We start from the raw sequence: 22,560 nt of genomic DNA on the forward strand, positions 1-22,560 counted from the left end.
GGGGTCAACAACTCTGTTACATAACGTGGAGCCAGACGTGCTTTAAAAGTGATCAGTAAAATCTTAAAATCAATTCTGAAACAAACTGGCAGCCAGTGGAGGGAGGCTCGGATGGGGGAGATGTGATGTCGTCTGTTAAATCCAGTCAGAAACCTGCTTTTTACAGATAATAACGGAACCTTTGTCGGTATTTGTACGAATTATAATATTATGGTGTGTCAGCAGTTTGTCTCCCCTGAATCCAGCAGCAGAAACATTATGAATGATTAATTATCAACTGCTGTATCGATAATGAGTCATTAGTCATTTTCAGCTCAATAAAAGCAGATCACAGATCAGATTCACAGTCAAACAGAACAAACGCTCAGTTTGTGAAGAACAGAGAAGAAAAGAAGCAGAATCGCTGATCTGAAGTCTGCACCTGGTAACTCATTTAGCGCCAACAGGTGAGTCTGTCTGACGCAAAGGTATCACAAGATGAGTTAAAGTTTAAATAAATTTGACTAATCGCAGTTAAGTTTACGGATTTCAAAAGCTTCATTTTTGACTGGTCATAATTATTTTGTGCCTAATCATGATTTTCATTCGACACCGACAGGCTGACAAACTGCTGATGTCGTTCTTGCGAGCCAAGCGAAGCCAAGCGAAGCATTCGAGCTGTGTCATGTTAGCAGAAACAGTGACGGCTGTTGTTCTGCATGAGATAACGGCTTATCGTGAAGGAGTTTGTGGTGAACGAGAGCTTAGTTTAGCTACCGAATGCTAAAACCTCTTGCCATGATGTGAGGGGTCAGTCACCTTTCAACACTAACGAGGGTCCGATTAGCTCTGGTGGCAAAGCTGAACCGCACACGTTTCGTTTTTCTCTGGCTGTTCACAGGAAGCTTCAGCAGACCTGAACGTCTCGAATGGAAATTTATGTGAAGTTTTTGCACGTAATTAACTGTGGCCCAACTCGTTGGTCGATTGGTGTATTGATTGATCATGTGTTGCAGCTGTCAGCATGGCTCGCAGCCTGTCGTCTCTGGGGTGTCTCCTCAGCGTCGTGTCCACTCTCCTTCTCGTCTGTTGTGTTGGACTGATCGTAGTTTCATGGATCAGCCTGAAGCCTGAAGGTAAACACGGACTTTGGTTTGAATAAACCGATCAGCTGTCGGTAGGCGGTATTGATCATTTGTCGATGTGGACAGGTGCTGTTGAGCCGACGGTGATGATTGGTCGCATGGCGATCACAGAGGGAGCCGTTTTCACCGAAGAGTTGAACAACCGCAGCAGCATGCAGTTTAAATCTCTGGCCTTCGACGTCCAAAACCTGGTGAGCTGACAGGCTTTTATTTTGAAAATAAACAACATAAGAAATATTTTATTCATCTTTTGCACTACTGCTGCGTCGTAAACTACACACTTCAGAGTGTGTGCTGAGTATTGACACTTTAAAAGTACACAACATCAAGAACAGTTTAAGTATCACGCAGAACCCGTCAGTCGGTTCTTTACGACATGAGGCAGTTTGCATGTTTCCATGTGAAGTCACCTGATCACAGTCTGGCGTCTGATTGGTCGGCAGGTATCTGAAGCATTCAGTCACGGTGAACTCAGGCTTCTCTTCGAGTCCTGTCAGGTTTTACACTTCAGGTCAGATATCTGATCAATCACATTATCACTGATCAATTTACTAATCAGCAACAGTTCCAGGATTTACACACCTTACACTGACAGACTGACTGGCTGGCTGATTGATTGATCATAGCTTGCTCAGGCACCAAATTGGATGATTGCACTGATTATCTATTGCCAGTTATTAATGAATTTGTGTGTCCTCAGTCAGGGCAGTGTGGTGGTGACCTTTGACCTCTGGTTCAGTCAGCTGAGCAGCGTGAAGGAGGTGGAGCAACAGCTGGTGGAGGGTCTTCAGGAGGTCGGGGATACAGGACTGGTGGTGGACGTGAAGAGCATCCAGATCACAGGTGACGCTGTGAGGTCACAGAGTGTGAGGTCACAGAGTGTGAGGTCACAGACCGTGAGGTCACAGAGTGTGAGGTCACAGACCGTGAGGTCACAGAGTGTGAGGTCACAGAGTGTGAGGTCACAGACCGTGAGGTCACAGAGTGTGAGGTCACTGAGGAGAGTCCATTTTTCAGCAGAATGAAACACTGTTTCACGTTCCATTTACAAACTTTAATATTAGAAATTGTGAGAAAATAACCACATATGGTCAATGCTTAAGACAAGATAAGATTTCCTTTATTGTCCCACAGTGGGGAAATTCACATTGTTACAGCAGCAAAGCGGATAGTGAAAAACAGAGGCAGGCATCGATAATAAAAAATTTACATAAGTAAAAGAAAATCGTAATATAATCTAAAACACTGTAGAAGAAAAAGTAAGAGTGAACACACACCAGCAGATACCAACACAACAGCAGCAGTTGCACATGAGCTAATAAACTGCACAGTGGAATAGTGATTATTGAACATTAGTTATTGCACATCATTATTATTATTAATGTACCTAAAAGGGAAGGAGTATCTGTCTGTCTGTCTATCTGCCTGTCTGTCTGTTGACTTCTCACTCTCATTGCTGAGGACTCACGGAAACACGTCAGATGAACGAGCGGTTCCTGAAAGCATCAGTCAGTCTGTTCTGAAACGACACACTCTGAACTGCAGTCAGAATAGTTTCAGGAAACTTTAACTCTTTTCCTGCAGAGAAACCGGACGAGACGACAGCTGCACCGACAACCATCACACCTACAACAGGTGAGAACAGGTGCCCCCTAAAAGTCGGTTCATTTGAGTCAACAGTCCTCAGTCTGCTTCTGTTGAATCTTCATCCTGAGATCTGATTCAGCTGTCAGACCTGTGAGTCTAAGGTACCGACTAAATATCAGAATGTTTCCTGCAGACAAGCCAGACGAGACGACAGCTGCAGTGACCGTCACACCTACAACAGGTGAGAAAGCTCTGAGTATATTAATGTGTGTTTTTATACACACTCACAACACAACACACGTCTGATGTCAGAATTAGCAGAAGTTGACTTTGTTTAAAAAAGTCACTAAAGCAATAATATGAATCTCACAATGATGTTACTGCTGTGTGTTGCTGTTTTTGTTTGTTTGTTTTTGTTTTGGTCTGTGCTGTTGATCTCATCTCGCTCTGCAGTCACATATTGATCTTTAAAATTTTACCAATTTGTGTTTTCTTCATTGATCAGTGCGACTGTAAATTGTCTTTGTGTGGAGATCAGGACCACCGGAAAGGACCTGAGGTGACGTAACAGAAGAGAGGTTTGTTGAACTGTCTCATGTCCCACTCTGTGTCCACAGTCTCATGTCCTCCTTATCAGAGGCCTTGTGCTGATGGATTGATGTGCGTCCCGATCAGTCGCTTCTGTGACGGAGTCGATGACTGTCCCGATGCCTCCGATGAAGACGCTGTTCGCTGTGGTCAGTCGTGAGGGACATTTACAGGACACACAGCAGACTAATCGTTTATGGCTGTTGTTGAACTTCCTGTGACATCATGACTCTGATCTCCATAGCGACAACATGTGACGGGCAGTTTGTGCTGAGAGGACCGAGCGGTTCATTCAGTTCATCAGTAGATCAGTACGACAGCAGCAGCTTCTGTCGCTGGATCATCAGGTACACACACACATGCACACACACACACACACACTCACACATACACACACACTGAAGTCTAAAACAGGAAGTTGTTTTATAAGTTAACCACATATATTCTTTATTAAGTTTACGTGTTTGTTGTCTTCAGGGTTGATCGAGGGCTTTCTGTTCAGGTTGATTTCCAGAAGTTTGAAACAGAAGAAATGAGTGACACTGTGAGACTTTATGAAGGAGTCGGGACAGACAAAGTGCTGATAGGTAAACATCAGACACTCGCAGAACTGCAGTGACGTCATCCTGATCTTGTACTTACATTTATTTTATTATGATGTGGTGCAGCTGAACTCTCAGGCTCCAATCCTCCTGGGACCGTGTGGCTGCTGACCGACCAATCAACTGTGGAGTTTATTTCCGATGACATCAACAATCTGTCAGGGTTCAGCGCCACCTACAAGGCAGCCAACACCTCCAACCTGTCAGGTACCTTTACGACACGATATGGTGTTTATATAACTGTAGAGTCAGCGTGTCTCCGTACCTGACCTCTGTCTGTGTGTGTGTTCAGACGAGCAGAAGCTGACGTGTACCTTTGAGCAAGGCATGTGTTTCTGGAGGCAGCAGCAGGACGATGACAGTGGGGACTGGGTCCGAATTAGCGGTCCCACATTTCCTCCATTCAGTGGGCCGAGTGTGGACCACACGCTGGGCAACAGCTCAGGTGTGTTCAGCGATTCAGTGACGTGAGCGGAGTTAAAACAGTCACGGCAGCGGAAAGCAGAAAGACTGAAACGAAAGGGATAATCATCAGGAAGTCGTGAACATCGAGCAAATTTAAAATAAAGAAAAGAGATTTTGAGATTTAAAACATGCTGGTGTTGCTGTTTGCAGTAACATCAGTAGTATTACAGTTACGATCAGCAATATTGATCAGTTTATGTGTGATCCTGTCAGGTTTCTACATTGTCACGCCTCCGAGTCCTGGCCAATGGCCGAGGAGCTTCAAGATCCACAGCCTCCTTCTGACTCCGCTCACAGAGCCCGTGTGTCTGAGCTTTTGGTAAACAACCGCAAAAACAGTACATTAAAATGTAAACAAGTAATCAAATAAGCACGAGGAGCAAAAAACCACCAGAAACACTAACATGTGCATACATGGAAAGCCAACACAGGTATACACACAGGAACAAAACAAATAAATAACTGGAAGGTAAACAGACAGGTAAAGAAGAAAGCAATGAACAAATGAACGTGTAAACACAATAACAGTTACACCAGAGGCAGTTCAACTTATCCAGGATGTCTTTCAATTATCTGGCTTCACTAATCCTCACAGTCACAGTCACAATGAGATTATAGATTAGTACAAACATACCAGTAAACAAATAAACAAACAGTCAAACAGACAAGTATGCATGTAAACAAACAAACAAGTAAACAATTAAACCTGTGAATGAATGAATATGTAAACAGGAAGTCATTTCCAGGTACCACATGTTCGGAGAGGATGTCTACCGTCTCACAGTCCTCCTGCTCCAACCGTTTCCGTCTCTGGTGTTCCAGAGAGACGGTAACTATGGAGACAACTGGAACTACGGGCAGGTGACGCTCAACCTGACAACTGAGGCCACGGTCAGTGACATCACAGAAGAAGGCCACTGACCGATCAGTTAATACAGTTTATTGATCCAGGTCAGCTGTTCAGTTAGTCAGCCGGTAAGCGTGATCTCCAACGTCTGCAGGTGGTGTTCGAAGCTCTGAAGAAAGGAGGGATGAGGAACGACATCGCCCTGGATGACATCACACTCACCTCTGGTTCCTGTGGCCCCGCCCCCCCTGAACCAACCAATGTGCCCCCTCCAACAACCATGGCCCCGATGCCAGGTACGCACAGGCCACGCCCCTGGACCACGCCTTCTATGACGCCACACGCGGGCCACGTCCACCACATAGTTATTATCATTTACTACAATTTAATGTTGACTTCTCCTGTCAAATTTTGTGTATTTATCTTATTCCATAAACTAAAACTAAATTTTATTTTATTATTTTTTTACATGACCAAAAATGTTTGTGCATTTCCTCCTAATGTAAACATTTAATGTTTAAAATATTGATATTAATAATATTAATATTAATATACAGGAAGATGTCAAATCTCCTTTTGAAGTTCAGATTTTTGTTGTTAATCATTGCTAATTACTCTCCTCTCTGATTGGTCCAGCTGACTGCGGCGGACCTTTTGACCTCTGGGAGCCAAATTCAACCTTCAGCTCCCCAAATTACCCACAATCCTATGGGAACAATGCTTTGTGTGAGTACACCTGTTTTGTTTCATTCAAAGGTCCCACACTGTCATGTTCTTTTATTGTTGTAATTTTTCATTTCTGATAATTGATAAAAGAAAAAACATAATTCAGACTTACATGTTAAAGTGCTGACACAATAATGCCTGGTACTGATGTACTGATGCAGCTGCAGTCAGAGACACCTACAGCAAACAGTGCAGCAGTTGGAGGTTACCCTGGTGTCATTTTTGAGGCTGACTTTGATGTTTTGCCACATTTTAGAAGTTGCCCATTTAAAGACTCCCTGATATGACCTGAAACATCCGCCATGTTTCACCTGTAACGTGTATGTTGTAATTTATACTCATGATCCTCTGCTGCTGCAGGCCTGTGGACTCTCCACACCACAGAGGGAAGGAACATCCAGCTTCACTTCCTGGACTTTGATGTTGAAGCAACCTATGATGTCGTAGAAGTGCGGGATGGGGCGGGACCAAACTCCCTCTTACTGGGTGAGGATGTGTTTTACCCAGAATCCCTTTTGGCTTCGTCCTCCCCTTGTGTGTGTTAACGAATGACTTTGTTCTAGCTTGTTTTACTTCGGGTATTAACATGTTGTGTTTTCAGCTGTCCTCACTGGCAGCGATGGTCCCGCCCACGATTTGTTCTCAACAACCAATCAGATTACAGTCTGGTTCTTTACGGACGTCTCGGGTCACAGCCGAGGATTCAAAGCCAATTTCACCTCTGGGGTCAACCTGGGGTCACCAGGTGAGCTCAGGGTCAGAGGTCAGAGGGTTGAAGCTGTGAAGTCTTTAGTTTGTGCCAGAATTATTTATTTATTTGTATTACTAATTATTGATTATTTATTGCACTGATGGATCACTGATGTGGTTTGTGATTAGCTCCATGTGCAGCCGGTCAATTCCAGTGTCAGACAGGAAGTTGTATCCATAGTAACGGTCAGTGTGATGGCGTGGTTGACTGTCCTGACGCCTCTGATGAAGCTGAATGTGGTGAGTTGATCAGGTGGAGCTTCTCTAAAAGTAAATTTTAATTGACCTGCTTTTGTCTTAGGACAATTTACCAAAAGTGCTTTTACTTTTATTTAAGTAAAATTTGAGTAATGTAACAGTACTTTTATTTCAGCATAACACTGCAGTACTTTGTGTTACACATGTGCATCTCTGTGTTTCAGTTATGATGAATGTGAATGATTCCAGTCGTCTCCAGTTCCAGATCGATTCCTCTCTGTTCACTGTGTGTGCTGACACCTGGAACTCTCACCTGTCTGTCTTCACCTGTCAGTACCTGGGATACAGGTAACGCTCACCTATTTGTCTTCACCTACCTGGGATGCAGGTGCTGCTTCTGAACGGCAGGCTCATGTTGTTGCAGATGGTCTAAGTGAAGGTTCTATTAGGAAACGGAAGATTTCAGTTTCAGATCCAGACTCAGATCGGGTTTTTGTTCTTTACACTCTGCAGGTTTGGGGAGGCCACATTGTTGCCTGCTCTGCCACAGGATTCACCATTTACAACCATCATAGTCACCAGCAACGGAACACTGGAAACCAGCATCAGGTAGAGAAGAAATCCAGAACAAGAATTAAAACTAGAAGTTGAACTAAAACAAGAATTAAAACCATGCACCAATGTTCCCCTGGAGCTCAGAGTCCGGTATCAAGGCCAGAAGTCAAGCTAGAACAAGAGGCAAAACCAGACTAATAACCAGAACTAAAAGTGCAATTACAACCAGACAATAACAGAACCAGGCTCAGAGTCAGCCAGTGAATACCAGAGTTAGAACCAGAAGTAAAACTAGCAGTAGAAGTTGAATTATAACCACATGACTATGCAACCCTTAAGCTCAAAGTCAGGTACTCAAGACAGTAATCAGAACTACAACTACACTTAGATCCAGACCCAGAGCTGGCACCAGAATCACAAGAAATGCAACTAAGATAAGATAAGATAAGATGAACTTTATTGATCCCGCAGTGGGGAAATTCACTTGTTGTGGCAGCTCACAAGGACAGAAGAGGAGTGCAAAAAGCAAAGAGTGTGCAAAAACAGTTGCAAAAGAATGTAGAGGTAAAATAAATTACCAGTTTACAGGGTAAGTAAACACAGTACACTATACAGCTATATACAAGTCCTCATAAGGGAGGAAAAGAGGACTAGACTGTTGAGCTGTACAGTCTAACAGCAGTGGGAATGAAGGAGCTGCTGTAGCTCCTTCCTACACTGAGGGTGTAGCAGTCTGCCGCTGAAGGAGCTGCTCAGAGCCTCCACTGTCTGATGCAGAGGGTGAGAGGTGTTGTCCGTGATGGATGTCAGCTTGGCTAACGTCCTCCTCTCACCCACCTCCTCCACAGAGTCCAGTGGGCAGCCCAGGACAGAGCTGGCCCTCCTGACCAGCTTATTTAGTCTCTTCCTGTCCCCAACAGACCACAGTGTAGTGAAAAGCAGAGGCTACCACAGAGTCATAAAAAGTCCTTAGGAGGGGCCTGCACACTCCAAAGGACCTCAGTCTCCTTAGAAGCTGGAGGCGACTTTGGCCCCTCTTGTGCAGGGCATCGGTGTTATGTGACCAGTGCAGTTTATGGTTGAGGTGAACACCCAGGTACTTAAAACTAGGACCTGAACATGGAACCACATTTAAAGGAGAGTTAGATAGTGAAGTATAACTCCAGCCAGTCAGAGAAGCTGGATTTAGTTACACTGTGAAGTCTAATTAAGGTTGTTTTGTTTCTTACAGTGAAACCTGCAGCAGTGAGAAAGTGATTTCACTGAACTGCGACAACCAACGTGAGAACAACTCTGACCGTTAAAATAAGTTCTTTTGTTCATGTCATTTAAAGGTGCAATTTGTAAGATATGGCTTGAATTTTAGTTTAGACCATTCAAATAATGAATTAACAGCATCACCAGAATGTGAACAGCACTGCTGCCTTTTTGTCAGTGACATCTCTGTATTGTGTAGAGGAGTTATCTACCGAAGTTAGCACGCTAACCAGCTAGCCTGACGTTAGAGTCTGAAGGCGAGAGCCCAAAAGCCCCACATAGTTTCAGCTGGGAAGTATAGGATGAGAGCACTGTTTTAATTTCTACCAGCCCACCCGGTATCCCATCATGCTTTAGCTATAGGGCCTCTAAGTCCTCTGATAGCTGAGCTAATAGTAGCTTTAGCTACAGCCAGTGTTCACTACAGCAAACAGAGAAGTGAGCAGCAGTTGGAGGTTACTCTGGTGATTTGACACCTTTTAATTCTGGCCATATTTTACAACTTTTAAAATGTATGGGAGTGAACTGTGTTTTACATGAGGAGATTCATGGAGCATCTGTGTGTTTTAGCTTGTGGGGTTCAAAAGGTCACTAATGACACAAGGGAGCCGGACCAATCAGCAGAGAGGATACCCGATCAAGGTAAAGAATAAATATTTTCATTTTGAATCTGACCTCTTCCTGATGTGATCTTACTTTTTCACTCTGACTGCAGTTAGTGTTGTTGTTGTCACCTGTCAGGTGTGGTTAGAGTGGTGGGCGGGGTTAATGCTGCAAAGGGGGCGTGGCCATGGATCGTGTCTCTGCACTGGAGGGGACGTCATGCGTGTGGAGCTTTAGTGATTGGCAGAGATTGGCTGCTGACTGCTGCCCACTGTGTCCACGGGTGAGACAGAGAATTCTTTATTTACAGTATTAATAAAGAAGAACCGTCTCTTTCTGAAACAACACCTGTCCATCCATGACACCTGTCCACACCGCACCTTACCTATGTTAGCACCATGCGTAAAGAGCAAACAGTGAGTGTTATGCCATCATAAAGGAACATCCTGAGTCCAGATGTGTATTGTAACTATTGTTTACATGCTTGAATTGTTAAAATATGTTTCAAAAATATAAATGAATTCATTGTTATATAGTATAGAGTATTATGCTTCATATTTTCTTATATTTTACTCAGTTTTTCGAGGACGTGGAGACTAATTAAAGAGTTTGGTTGTGACCTGTTCTTATTGGAAAGAGCCATGTGATAACTTTTGTTGTGTTTTTGTGCTACAGAGATAAACTGAACTGAAACAGTTTATCACAGACAGTAGTGTGGACTGTATAATGCAGACGTGTTCTTGGTCCACAGGAAAAACATCCACTTCCACTTCTGGTCAGCTGTTTTGGGTCTTCACTCTCAAAATGACATAAACTCTGCAGATGTTCAGACCAGACAAATTGATCGCATCGTCATCAACAGACAGTACAACAGACAAACTAAACAGGCTGACATTGCCATGATGCATCTGCAACAGCCAATCAACTTCACTGGTCAGTAACAACTCATAAAACAAGAACATCTTGTCTGGTTGTTTATTGAACAAATTCATTCATTTTTTACATCATTATTATGACAGTAATTCACAACTACAGACTTGAACATGAGACAAAAAAGCCTCAGAATTCAAAAGATATGATGAATTTAATCAGTTGCTTAATTATTCCATTCATGGGGCTTTAAAGCAATAAATTCATCACAATATATTCAACATAAATTTAGCAATAAATCATTTTTTTGAAAAGCATTTGGAGACTGTAAATTCACAGTGAGGGGCATTTACATTTCAAAACAAATCTAAATCAACATAAACTCGTAGCTTTATGATACACAATGTTAGCACAATCCAAAATAAGCAGCAACAGCTGAGTAACAAGTTTTCCGCTATTTTTCTGTTCTGACATTAAAAGAACAAACTATTTGGATCTACACACACTTTTCATTAGTTAGTCTACATCATCTCTGTGGTTAAAAGAAAGAACATAATCAATAATAATATTTCGCAGAACTAACTGATAATTGATAATGAAATGAAATTTTAATGTATAGATAGTTGTGTCGTCAGCATACAGTTTAAGTTTCAGAGCAAAAGTTGTGGATATGAAAGTTAATCTGAAGGACTTCACATTAGCTTCAAACTGCACAGAGAATTGAGAACATTAAATATGAAGATAATGTTATCTCCCCAAAAATACGTTTGACCATTTTTTATGTTCAAAAGAAAAACAAAAGTGTTTGACATCAGGAGAGTTCAGTATTTTTTAAAAAACAGCTGTCAACAGTATCAGTGGCTTGTTGTTAGTGAAGTAAATAACCCTGTTGTGTTTGACAGAGTACATCCAGCCAGTGTGTTTACCTCCTGAAGGTCAGGACTACACAGTAGGAACAAAATGTTTCATAGCTGGATGGGGGCGCGACACTGAGGGTGAGACACACACACACACACACCGGGACACACACACATTGGGACACAAGCAGTTTGTCAAACTGTCTGTCTCTCTCCTCTCTTTCATTCAGGGTCTCTCCCAGCTGTTCTCCAGGAGGCCCAGGTTCCTCTGGTGGCTCAGGATCAGTGTCAGGTTTGGTTACCCGAGTACAACATCACGTCCAGCATGCTGTGTGCTGGATACCCCGAGGGAGGCGTGGACACCTGTAAGGTAATGACTCACCTAGACTGTCAGAGAGCAGGTGATAGAGAACACCTGAGTGAGGTGGTGATGTTAGAGAAACCCCGCCGTGACAACACTGTGTTTATTTGATGTCAACTGATTTCTGTGCAAAGTTAACAGGAGGTGTGTTGCTTTGAGTTAAAAACATTCCATCAAAACTATTTCCAGGGCGACTCTGGAGGTCCACTGATGTGTCTGGACAACGGACACTGGACTGTCATTGGTCAGTTTCTCTCTCTCTTACACACACACACACACACACAGATGCAGATGAGCTTTGAGGGTACAATGAGTTCTGTTCCTGCAGGCTTGTCATCGTTCGGGATTGGCTGTGGGCTTCCTAAGAGACCTGGAGTCTATGCCCGAGTCTCCGCCTTCACATCCTGGATTGCCCAGACCAGACGCTCCTCCTCCTCCTCCTTCTCCTGAGTTTTTAATTGTTAACATATTAACTAAATAAACAAATTAATTTGAAGTTAAACGGCTTCCTCACATTGTTGTTGAGGCCTGATTTTTAATTTTTCACCCTTAAAACTTTCAATAAACAATAACCTCATACTTGTTCTTATTTTAATAAAATACTTAATGGAAAGGTTTTATGCAGGTGTTCACTTTTGTATTTTTTTCCTTCTTCCCATTCCTCCTCTTCCTCTATAACAGCGACAGTTCCCAAATTCAACAGAAAGAAAGTATTTGGTTTGAAAGTACAATTTGGAAAAAGGGATGGATTTACAAAATTTTATTTGTTTTATATGACATTTTTATTTACTAAAATTAATATATTTTTGAGATTTTGTTTTAATTTTTTTTTTTTTATGAGTTTTTACAAACAGACGACTGTAAGATCAGATTTCCTCCAGCAGGGGTGTAAATGAGCTCACTACAAAGAAGAATAAGGAGCTAGTTAGTGTCCCCTCAGGTCAATCCATTTGAGTTCCACCACATACTGGTGTGAAAGGCAATGAACTGACAGATAAGCATGCAAAACGAACAACAAGAACAAGAGAAAGGGTGAGATTCACACACACACTGGACTAAATAGCACATTATACACTAAGAAGATGCATGATACAGGCGAACACTGTGGAGTACAACAGCAGAGACAAACACTCAAAACAGCAGTCTGAAGGACCCAGATGACTTAAATTTAGGAAACTTGTTGAAAAGGAATTCAGGTGATGTGGGATACTGGGCAAGTTTCAGGTCCTTACAGAGCACAGGGTTCTGTAGCGTCAATTCCCTTTCAAACTCCAGAAGGTGGCGGTAATACACTTAAAAGTTGTTTGCTAAGAAGAAGAAGAAAAACTGTCCCGGAAGTGATATCAGAGTGGATCCTCGGCAGGCTAACCGGGGTTAGCAGGTACGGACATAAGTCGGCTGTTTTTAATGTTAAATCACTTTAATGTTCAGTAGCCCGTCACATTGACGACGGCACACTGATGTGTGACGTATTAGGCGACTGACAACACTATTGCAGTCCGGAACTGACTATTAGCCTAGCTGTTAGCAGTTAGCTGTGTGTTAGCAGTTAGCTGTTTATTAGCTCCGTCGCAGACTGGTTAAATGTTTCTAAAGGACCAGATCAAACAGTTTGTTCATTTGTGGAGGTTTACTGTTGCTCTCTACCAGTCCAGAACTTCCTCTGGAAATCTGCCGATTTAACACCGCAGCTGGAACATGAAAACTGCCAACAGCTTCACCCAAGAAGTTTAAGTACAGCGATTTTAAAATAACAAGAAGTAAAATTATTTAAAAATTATTACTAAACTTATTATTGTTAAAACAAACCGTTCGGTGAATGAAGCTTCGTTTGGTTTCTCTGATGTTTCGTCATCGCATTTTATCGGCTCATCGAATTTACATCAAATTAATCAATAATAATAATGAAAAACCTGGTGATGTCTCACTCCGCAGCCCATCCTGCTGTCCTAAACTTTATTTCCTCTAAAAATCCATTCAGACTGTGTTTCTGTTTGGTATTAACAGGAGCTGCTGCTCAGTCATTTTCACCTATATGTGCCTTATTATTTTATTATTTTCCACAGTGTCAGTAATAATTACAGACGCAGTGAGCTCCTGTTTGTCCGTTAACTGGCTGCTCCTCCTCTCATCTAAATCTCATTCATATTTACTCAAATACTCATTTGAGTACAATTTTGAGGTACTTGCACTTCACTTTGGATGGCAGTAAAGTTATTTGATAGCTGTGGCTCAGTGGTTCATGCTGAGATTTTCCAGTCAGTCCTTCTCTCCAAGAAACTGCATTTCTCATGAAATTAACTGAAACTTCATCTCAGGAATCAACTTACAATTACTTGACTTTCCTTTAAAAGTTTAATACGTAACTTCCTTTTAAAATACTCGGACCTTTCCTCAGAAACAGCACCATTAATATTACCAGTAAGAGGAACCATGTGATCATCATTTCTTACGGATCTTGAACTCAGTTTTGTGTTGCAGAGCTTTAACATGAGCAGCCGAGGAGCTGAACAGAAATGTGGCCCAACAGATGGAAAACCCAGAGTGCTAAACGAGGAGGAGAACTTCTATGACTGCCAGGAGACTCTGGAACATCCAGATCAAACAGGAGGAGGAGACAAGGAAGAGGGCGAGGAAGAGGTGGAAAAGACCCGACAGGATGAAGAAGGGTCAGAGGACTTTCATATTAAAACTGACAGACTGAGTGACAGAACAGATGTCACGAGTAGTGAGGGAGGAGCACAGGAGGAGCAGGACGACAGGCTGCAGGAGGAGCAGCAGGACGACAGGCTGCAGGAGGAGCAGCAGGACGACAGGCTGCAGGAGGAGCAACAGGACGACAGGCTGCAGCAGGACGACACGCTGCAGGATGACTCAGATTCAGAACTGAAGGAGAAGAGCCAGGAGGTCGAGTTTGACGATGACTACCTGAGGGAGGTGGAGAAGGAGATGACAGAGGAGGAGAAGGAGGTAACGCCGTCACCTGTTTATCTGTTTTAAATGTCAGCAGCTGGCAAACCGGTGCTCTGCTCTGACATGCTCGCAGGCAGTTGTTCCTTCAAGGCATAGAAAGAGGCATTCAGGTGTCAGATGTGATGCTGTAAATCAGAGCCATGTGGTCACAGATATTAAAACTTGCAGTTTGGTTTCTTCTGTTTCAGAGTCGACGGCAGCAAAGTTTAAGTCTGAAAGAAAAGGGAAACAACCAGTTTAAAGCAGGAAGTGAGTGGCATCCTCATCAAAGTATGTCCAGTCTGTAAACCAGTGCAAACCGTTTTGACCAGAATAAACCAGTATAAACACATCTTCCTGCAGACTGGTTGGAGGCGGAGCGGAGCTACAAGGAGGCGTTGGTCATATGTCCGGTGTGTTTCAGCAGAGAGAGAGCCGTGCTGTTCTCCAACCGAGCTGCTGCCAGGCTGCACCTGGTAACAAACAGCTAACAACATGCTAACATCTCACCAACACTGATGCAAAACACAATAAGAACTGCTGACACTGCAGCTAGCAACATGCTAATAGTACCCGGGTGTGTCTCCCTCTGTCAGGATCTGAAGGACCAGGCAATCTCAGACTGCACCAGAGGTGAGATATGACATCATTCTGTACCTGTACAGCCTTGGAGGATCGCCAATTGATCTGTGTGTTGATTGGTTGTCTATTTGCTGTAGCGATCGAGCTGAATCCAGACTACGTGCGGGCGTTGCTGAGGAGGGCGGAGCTTTATGAGCAGACGGAGAAGCTGGATGAGGCACTGGAGGACTACAAGAAGGTTCTGGAGCGAGACCCCAACCAGACCAGCGCCAGACACGCCTGCATGGTGAGTTCACCAGCCACTGGGACAGACCAGAGCCACACAGGCTGCTGAGTGTGGCTTCGGTGTTCATGTCGAGCAGCTCTGATGTGATCTGGACTGTTTGTGTGGCCTCCACATGAACCTCCACTAATCCGCTTCTGAAGTTCAGTTCAGTATCACAGTGATCCAGTGACTCTGCTAACAGGAGCTGCTAACAGCTAATTCAGCTCACTTCTACTGCATGTAAAACACAGCGTTTCCATGACAACATCAAATAATTTCAGTTTCAAATCAGTTTATTTATATGGCACCAATTCATCATAGTTATCTCATGACACTTTCCAATTAGAGCAGATCGAGACCAAACTCTTTCTTTAAATTTTGTCCTCTCCACATCCATCAAATGAAAGAAATATGAATTTGTTTTTTCAGAAACGAGAAAGTGTCAGACTGTAACCTGTCTGTCTCTGTCTGTCTGTCTCTCACTCAGAGGTTACCTCAGCAGATTCATGAGAGAAATGAGAAGTTGAAGGAAGAGATGATGGGTACGTACCGCTCTTGAACACATCTTAAAGGGACAGTACACTGTTTATTGACGTTTCAGCTCATTAACTAACCCATAACTGATCAATAAGTATAACGAATCAGTCAGTATATTAATAGATCCGAATCCCATCAGATTTTTTTCCCAATGCTTTCAAAGTAAAAGCATGCAGTAATCAGAGGCAATTTCAGATTAAAGTACAAAATCTGGTTTAATTTATTATTTCATGTTATCATTATTATTATTAATCTGTTTATGTGGAATGCTGACCTCTGCTCCAGGTAAACTGAAGGACCTGGGGAACATGGTCCTGAGACCTTTTGGGCTTTCAACCAACAACTTCCAGGTGACCCAGGATGCTAACACCGGCTCCTACTCCATCAACTTCGTCCAGAACCCAAACAACAACAACAGATGACGTCACTGCCGGCTCAGTAACATGTAGATGAAACTTTATGTGTGCCGATGAAAATAAAAGCTGGCTGATTTTTGTCCCCCATTTGCTTTGCCTGTTGGTCTGCAGGTTAACTTCAGAGGACCAATCAGATCACTGGAAACAAAGCGTCGTCAGCCTGACAGTAAAGATCGATTGATAACCGTGTTGATCTGTGAAATCGGTTTCAGTTCACTCTCAGGTGTGACTCCGCTTTTAAGAGCCTGAACACGCAAATATTACAACAGTTTAAATAAATGATGTCAGACCTTCGGACTGAGGTTGAGTTAATCTTTTCATATTTATTGATCTGGGTGACGAGAGTATGGCTGCACCTGCAGCAGGTGACTTTGTGTTTCGGCTCAGTGAAGTCTGGTTCAGTCGAGTCATTTCCACAGAATCAGGATCTGCAGAACATTAATATCTGATTATTTTGTAACAAATTCCGGCTCATAAATTATCTCCCATTTGTCTTCAGTCGAAACAGTCAGACGATAGCTGAGGTCTGGTGTTTGCTGCCATCCATACAAACGCTTTGTAACGTTTTTCACTCAGACCTGTAATCACACACCTAACCTGACAATCCCACCAAACTCTGTTCAGTTTTCACTGTATTTAAAAAACAAATCACAGTATGTCCATTTATTTTTTCACTCAGATTTTAAACTTTCACTTTTCTCTTACGATGGTCTGATGCTGGACAAAAGTCTGGAAAAACTTCATTTTATTTCAGTTTGCTCTGAGCATCAAAATCAATCTAAAGAAACAACACGTACATTCTTCTTCATGTATTTAAATCAAAGTCAGACAAGAAACAGACCGACATTTTTCTCAACATTTTAATATGAAGAACTAACAGACAGACACCGACGTGAACACGTGTGTGCGTTAGTGATTACAGACGACTGATGAGTGTATCGCTGGGTTACTAATAAGTTATTGATTACAGATCACTGGGCTCTCCTGGACAGCAGCATCTCTCTGATGTTGTCTTCTGCTTCTTTCACGCTGCGTTCAAGGTACACTTTCTTCTGCTGTAAATTACACAACACACAGTCAGAACACAGACACACACTTGAACACACAGCGTAGTTTAGTGTGTATTTGTACCTCGAGTTCTTTAATTTTCTCGTCAGCTGTTTTCTGTTTGTCCATCAGCTGATTGTTTATTTCCTCCTTCGACTGAAGAATGAACCTGAAACACACACACACACACAGCTGATGAAATCCTCACCTGAGTGATGACACACCTGTCTAGTTTCAATCCATTTAAAACAAACAGTTCACATCCACATTTCTATTATTTTTATTTAATCTTTGTTTAGTGCCAGTGTAACCTGTCCAGGTGAACAAAGATCCCGGTTATCGTGGAGACTTACATGCGTCCAACTCCCTCATACAGGCGCGTGTTGTCGGGCAACGTGGTGATCTCAGCGTGAGTGAGCTGAGTGTGTTTCTGAACCCGAGTCAGCTGATCGATCTGCAGGTCGGCCAACTTCACCTTCTGCTGCGTATCGATCATCTTCGCCTGCAGCTCCGTGAACGCCTGCAGGAGAGAGGTCTCACTTCGATTAAAAACACCTGAACATTCCCCGGCTGTGGCTCAGAGAGCGCCTGCAGGAAAGAGGTCTCACTCTGGTCGCTTTTGCTTTTTCTGAGTCCACTTCTTTCCATCAGTTTCATTTTCCTACAACTGTAACAATATTTGTCAAATTTAGAAAAGTTTCATCTCGAAACTGACTTCAACTCTGACAATCAGCTGTTACTATGCCAACCGACATGTCACTGCTCAGGTGAGTCAGTCTGAACACCTTCAGTCACATAATACACACAAACACACAGGTGTTCACGTCATACCTGGTCGTGTTTTCTTATTTTTTCCTGTTAAATTCGCAGATCGTATGTGTATTAAGATTTCTGACGCAGCCGTAGTTTTCCTGTTCGAGAAGACAACAGCCGATTTTGTGTGTGTATGTGGCGTGTGTGACTAGTGCTCCTCATGCTAACAGTTAGCTCCGGTGTTAGCTCCGGTGTTAGCTGCTGTGTTGCTAACGCTGCTGCTAAAACCGGCAGATTATTAAACAGCTGTGAGCTTAATGTCACGGCTCAAAGTTAAACACAGAGAACACGTGACAGACAGGTGAGATCAGGTAACACATGGAAACACTCCGTTACCTTCTTCAGCTCCAAGTCTATGGGCGCAGCCATCTTCATTGACTATTCCACAAACAGACTGCGCATGTGCGACGATAATCTTCTTCTTCTTCTTCTTCTTCTTCTTCCCCTCTTGTCCTTCTTCCTCTTGTTTCAATCAGGTTGCAGCCCTTAGCTATAAAATGCACACCGCCACCTACTGTACCGGAGTTTGTAGCATGAAATCTGTTCCCTGCGTTGCATTACATCTTTGGGTAAATAAATAGTAACTAACAGTATAAATAATTAATAAAGAAAAACAAACAAGTACATTTGAAAAGTCCACATAACTTAATGATTCTCTGTTTTTAATTTTAACATAATTTAAGTGTAGGTCTGTTTCAGGTCTTGGAGGTAGGCAGTAGGCCTGCAGTCTGCTGACCTACCTTTTGCTACCCAGCCAAAGCCACTGTGATGCAATCTGCTATACTCCCACCACTCTTGAATTACGGCGGGTTTTCACGCCACCAGTATGTAAGCACACGTTTGTTTGCTGTGGGTCTTTAACTCTGTCGCTGCAAATCACTTACAGCTCCTCACAAGGAATGCCTTCAGTCGGACACGCTCCAAGGGAACCGAAACTGCAATGGGAACATTAGCATCATGGGACATCTTCATTGTAACTTTTGAAACAGGAGCAAAGTGAGGCGTCTTTATTACAACTTTGAAAACGAAATGGAGTGAGATATCCGCAGCTATGTTCTAATAAAACATCTTTGGCCCAGTTTAGTCCCGCCCCGGAAACCGAATCTTTCTGCGCGCGGGATTTAATTAAAGACAGCAAGAGGCGGGCAGTCAGTTCGTTTCCCTCCGCGCAGAGAACAAACAAACAAACAAACAAGTAACTGACCAACTTACTTATCTGGATAAAAAGCCGCGAGGAGATTGTTTTCAACATGGCGACGCCACCGAAGAGAGCCTTTCGTCTTTCCGCCGGTCCGCAGCTGAACGACAGCTTCTCCCGCAAAGAGAAGAAGATCTCCATCGAGGGAAACATCGGTGAGTCCCGAGCCGAAGCCCCCTGAACACCGCTGGCTTTAGTAACAGCTGACAGTTTGGTGAGTTTGATTTGTGGTGGACGAGTTTAAAGCCGTGAAACCAGCGGTTCTGCCGGTGAGCACCGAGTCACTGCTGGCCCGGAGGAAGATGGAGGACTCGGCTTTTGAACAGTTTTGACTCTAAGGAGTTTGAGTCCGTCCCGCCTTAACGGAGCTGACTGGCGCCAAATGGAAGCAGGCGAACGGAAGCAATCACGAAATGATTTCATACCAATAATCATGTTAGGTTTGTTTTCATTTGTCCGCAGTTGTTATTGAAGTATTCAGATGTGTAGGAATACCTGAATGTATCCACACTGAAAAAGTCCCGCGTGTTGCCAAGTACAGGAGTGTCCTCCTCTACACATTCTGGTCAGATCTTGTCAAAAGTAAAAGTACTCATTATGCAGTAGAGTGTGCCCGTTGTATTGTGTAGTATTAGCATATTGTATGATTATTACCGAATTATGCATTTAAACGTGGCACTTGCACTGCAGTGAGCTGTCACATTACTTCATATTTTGTGATATAACCGTTTACTGCAGTAAAACAGTAAAATGTACAGTAAAATGTACAGTAGTAGGTTTGGTGGAGACGCAGATGCTCAGGTAAAAGTACCTCATCTGTATTTTAATACTCGCGTGTCTCAGCTGCAGGAAAGTCCACGTTCGTGCGCCTCCTTCAGGGGGCATCGGACGAATGGGAGGTGACTCCTGAACCCATCGGGAAATGGTGCAACATTCAGAGCGACGGTGACGACATTTGCCAGGTGAACCTGCAGTACCTGAACACAACACGGTGCACCATCACATCACTGTAATATGGACACAGAAGACTTTCTGTCCTTTCAGAATAAGAGCTGAATTTCGACCTCTTAGAACAAAGATATCACAGGCGTATGTGGAGCGACCGCAGAGCAAACGCCTTCATTATGTGCCCATTCGCACAATTCAATTTCAATTCAGTTTATTTATATAGCGCCAATTTACAACAAAAGTTGTCTCATGACACTTTCCAATTAGAGCAGGTCCAGACCAAACTCTTTAATTTAATTGTAAATACAGAGAGCCCAACATTCCCCCTTGAGCAGCACTTGGCCACAGTGGAGAGGAAAAACTGCCTTTTAGAAGGCAGAAACCTCGGAGCAGACCCCGGCTCAAGATGGGCGGCCATCTGCCTTGACCGGTTGGGTTGAGAGAGGGAGGGAGAGAGAGAGGGGGTGGGGTGTGAGAGAAGGAGCACACAAGCAGAGATGCATAGCAGCAGTAATAATACCAGAAGTATCGGAATGTAGATAATGATAATGACAATGAAGTATACAGAAGGTATTATGGTGATTTTGGTAACAAAAGTAGTAACAATAATGGTAGTAGCTGTACTGAGTCTTAACAGATTTAAATCAGATTAAGACTAAACAGTAGTAATCTCAGTAGGTTTTGAGCAGGACGACAGCAGGACCGCAGCAGGAGGTCCAGTCATGATCGATAGGAATCTGCGGGACCAGAAAGCACAGGGACTCCAGGGAAGAAGTTGAGTTAGTAATATGCATTAATGGGACATGAATGTGTGCAGAAGGAGAGGGAGAGGAAGAAAGAGCTCAGTGCGTCATGGGAGGGCCCCCGGCAGTCTAAGCCTATAGCAGCATAACTAGGGGCCGGCCTAGGCCAGCCCTAACTATAAGCTTTATCAAACAGGAAAGTTTTTAGTCTACTCTTAAATATAGAGAGGGTGTCCGCCTCCCGGACCGAGACCGGAAGATGGTTCCATAGTAGAGGAGCTTGATATCTAAAGGCTCTGGTTCCCAATCTATTTTTGAGGACTCTAGGTACCACAAGTAGCCCTGCATTTTGGGAACGCAAAGTTCTGGTGGGATAATAGGGTACTATTAACTCTTTAAGATAGGATGGTGCCTGACCGTTCAGGGCTTTAGTGCATCAGCAGCAGTTTGTCTGAGGACATGAGCCACAGCCGATGTTGTCTGTTAACCCGTCTGTTAACCCGTCTGTCTGTAGGAGCTGAGTTCCTCTCAGAAAAGTGGAGGAAACCTGCTGCAGATGTTATATGATAAGCCAAGCCGCTGGTCGTACACCTTCCAGGTAAGGACTCCTGAGGCCACCTGCTCAGGTGGTGGTGGTGTTGATGAGCAGCAGGTGGAGCCGTTTCATGAAGACTAACCGACCGTCTGTTTGTCTGTCAGAGCTACGCGTGTCTCAGCAGAATTCGTTCTCAGCTTCAGTCTCCGTCAGTCAAACTTCAGCTGGCTGAAAACCCCGTTCAGTTCTACGAACGCTCCGTCTACTCAGACAGGTAACCACCCGCACCTGAGTCAGCTGACTACCCACATACACACACATCCGAGACGTGTTCAGGGTACTGCAGTAATCCTGTCTACTGTGTGTGCAGGTACGTGTTTGCATCCAACCTGTTTGAGGGTGGTAACCTGACGGAAACGGAGTGGAATGTTTACCAGGACTGGCACACCTGGATTCTGAACCAGTTTGAACGTGACATCGCCCTCAACGGCATCATCTACCTGAGAGCTCAGCCACAGGTGCTGCAACTGCTACCAACACCAGCAGGCGGTGTGAGGGGTGCTGCCTTCAGGCTCACAGTTCTTCTCTGTATATTTCAGTGCTGTATGCAGCGTTTGCTCCACCGGGGCAGGGAGGAGGAGCAGGGGATTCCTATGGAGTATCTGGAACAGCTTCACTTCAAACATGAAGCGTGGCTCTTCCACAGGAACCTCAGGTAACAGGGCCACTGAGCATGCTCACACATTTGGGTGACATGTTCGCTGACAGATGGTTCTAACAATATCAATAAAACAAACAAATTCTGAACAGGAAATAATGATATCAATAGGCCTAATGATAATGTTAATAATAATGATAATGATTTCAAGGTGTATGGTGTGTTCAGGGTCATGCTGAAGAGTACACATTACGTTACTCAATTTGCCTCTGTGTGTGTTCAGGTTGGACTTTGAGTACCTGAACGATCTTCCTGTTCTCATTCTGGACGTCAGTGACGACTTCAGGAACGATCGTATCAAACAGGAAGCCATCATCGACAAGGTTCCCCCTCATTTCTCCTGTTTCTCCTCTGCTTCTCTTCTGTTCGGATGAGTTTATTCTGCATCTGATCTGAATTCTGCTTTCGTCTTGCAG

At 43.6% G+C, this 22,560-nt stretch overlaps 4 protein-coding genes and 1 long non-coding RNA gene across 8 annotated transcripts in view; 3 read left to right on the forward strand and 2 right to left on the reverse strand.

The window, feature by feature from the left end:
* Positions 1-792: 792 nt before the first annotated feature.
* Positions 793-13,993, forward strand: tmprss15 (transmembrane serine protease 15). The gene is made up of 29 exons (XM_046410584.1): positions 793-1,115; positions 1,191-1,315; positions 1,568-1,635; positions 1,825-1,967; positions 2,709-2,759; positions 2,905-2,952; positions 3,329-3,448; positions 3,544-3,646; positions 3,777-3,886; positions 3,968-4,108; positions 4,194-4,346; positions 4,580-4,685; positions 5,113-5,257; positions 5,368-5,509; positions 5,850-5,939; positions 6,300-6,425; positions 6,541-6,684; positions 6,819-6,929; positions 7,112-7,235; positions 7,401-7,496; positions 8,674-8,723; positions 9,270-9,341; positions 9,441-9,585; positions 10,054-10,235; positions 11,075-11,167; positions 11,260-11,399; positions 11,580-11,634; positions 11,719-12,771; positions 13,859-13,993. Exons 1-28 carry the CDS (start codon positions 1,004-1,006, stop codon positions 11,838-11,840), a joined length of 3,117 nt encoding a protein of 1,038 aa, XP_046266540.1. The 5' UTR covers positions 793-1,003; the 3' UTR covers positions 11,841-12,771; positions 13,859-13,993.
* On the reverse strand, positions 3,734-6,555 carry LOC124070581. 2 transcript variants are annotated; one of them, XR_006845208.1, is made up of 4 exons: positions 6,052-6,555; positions 4,167-4,411; positions 3,942-4,076; positions 3,734-3,793 (listed from the first exon to the last, which is right to left on the reverse strand). It is a non-coding gene; the product is annotated as an uncharacterized LOC124070581 (long non-coding RNA). The 2 variants fall into 2 exon arrangements; XR_006845207.1 differs by having other exon boundaries at positions 4,216-4,411; positions 6,052-6,547.
* ttc1 (tetratricopeptide repeat domain 1) lies at positions 13,881-16,148 on the forward strand. Its single transcript, XM_046411520.1, has 8 exons — positions 13,881-14,059; positions 14,207-14,360; positions 14,552-14,612; positions 14,706-14,818; positions 14,939-14,975; positions 15,062-15,210; positions 15,677-15,731; positions 16,012-16,148. Exons 1-8 carry the CDS (start codon positions 13,881-13,883, stop codon positions 16,146-16,148), a joined length of 885 nt encoding a protein of 294 aa, XP_046267476.1.
* A 724-nt stretch (positions 16,149-16,872) lies between these two features.
* On the reverse strand, positions 16,873-18,498 carry pfdn1 (prefoldin subunit 1). Of its 2 annotated transcripts, none has more exons than XM_046410577.1 (4): positions 18,339-18,498; positions 17,543-17,709; positions 17,274-17,358; positions 16,873-17,197 (listed from the first exon to the last, which is right to left on the reverse strand). In XM_046410577.1, the coding sequence occupies exons 1-4, from the start codon at positions 18,375-18,377 to the stop codon at positions 17,114-17,116; spliced, it is 375 nt and encodes a 124-aa protein (XP_046266533.1). In that variant the 5' UTR covers positions 18,378-18,498; the 3' UTR covers positions 16,873-17,113. The 2 variants fall into 2 exon arrangements, with proteins under 2 accessions (XP_046266533.1, XP_046266534.1); XM_046410578.1 differs by lacking the exon at positions 18,339-18,498 and adding an exon at positions 18,021-18,177.
* Positions 18,499-19,095: 597 nt separating this feature from the next.
* The window catches only part of LOC124070565 (deoxycytidine kinase 2-like), a 29,880-nt gene continuing 26,415 nt past the window's right edge, over positions 19,096-22,560 (forward strand). For both annotated transcript variants that reach the window (XR_006845203.1, XM_046410567.1), the window contains exons 1-7: positions 19,096-19,355; positions 20,044-20,162; positions 21,406-21,489; positions 21,591-21,700; positions 21,797-21,944; positions 22,026-22,141; positions 22,368-22,467. Coding sequence is in view for 1 of the 2 variants with exons in the window: in XM_046410567.1 (XP_046266523.1) it covers positions 19,253-19,355; positions 20,044-20,162; positions 21,406-21,489; positions 21,591-21,700; positions 21,797-21,944; positions 22,026-22,141; positions 22,368-22,467 (780 nt within the window). In the remaining variant the exon portion in view is untranslated. The remainder of the gene's footprint in view (positions 19,356-20,043; positions 20,163-21,405; positions 21,490-21,590; positions 21,701-21,796; positions 21,945-22,025; positions 22,142-22,367; positions 22,468-22,560) is intronic.

This window comes from Scatophagus argus, chromosome 14, assembly GCF_020382885.2.
Source record: "Scatophagus argus isolate fScaArg1 chromosome 14, fScaArg1.pri, whole genome shotgun sequence".
Lineage (NCBI taxonomy): Eukaryota > Metazoa > Chordata > Actinopteri > Scatophagidae > Scatophagus > Scatophagus argus.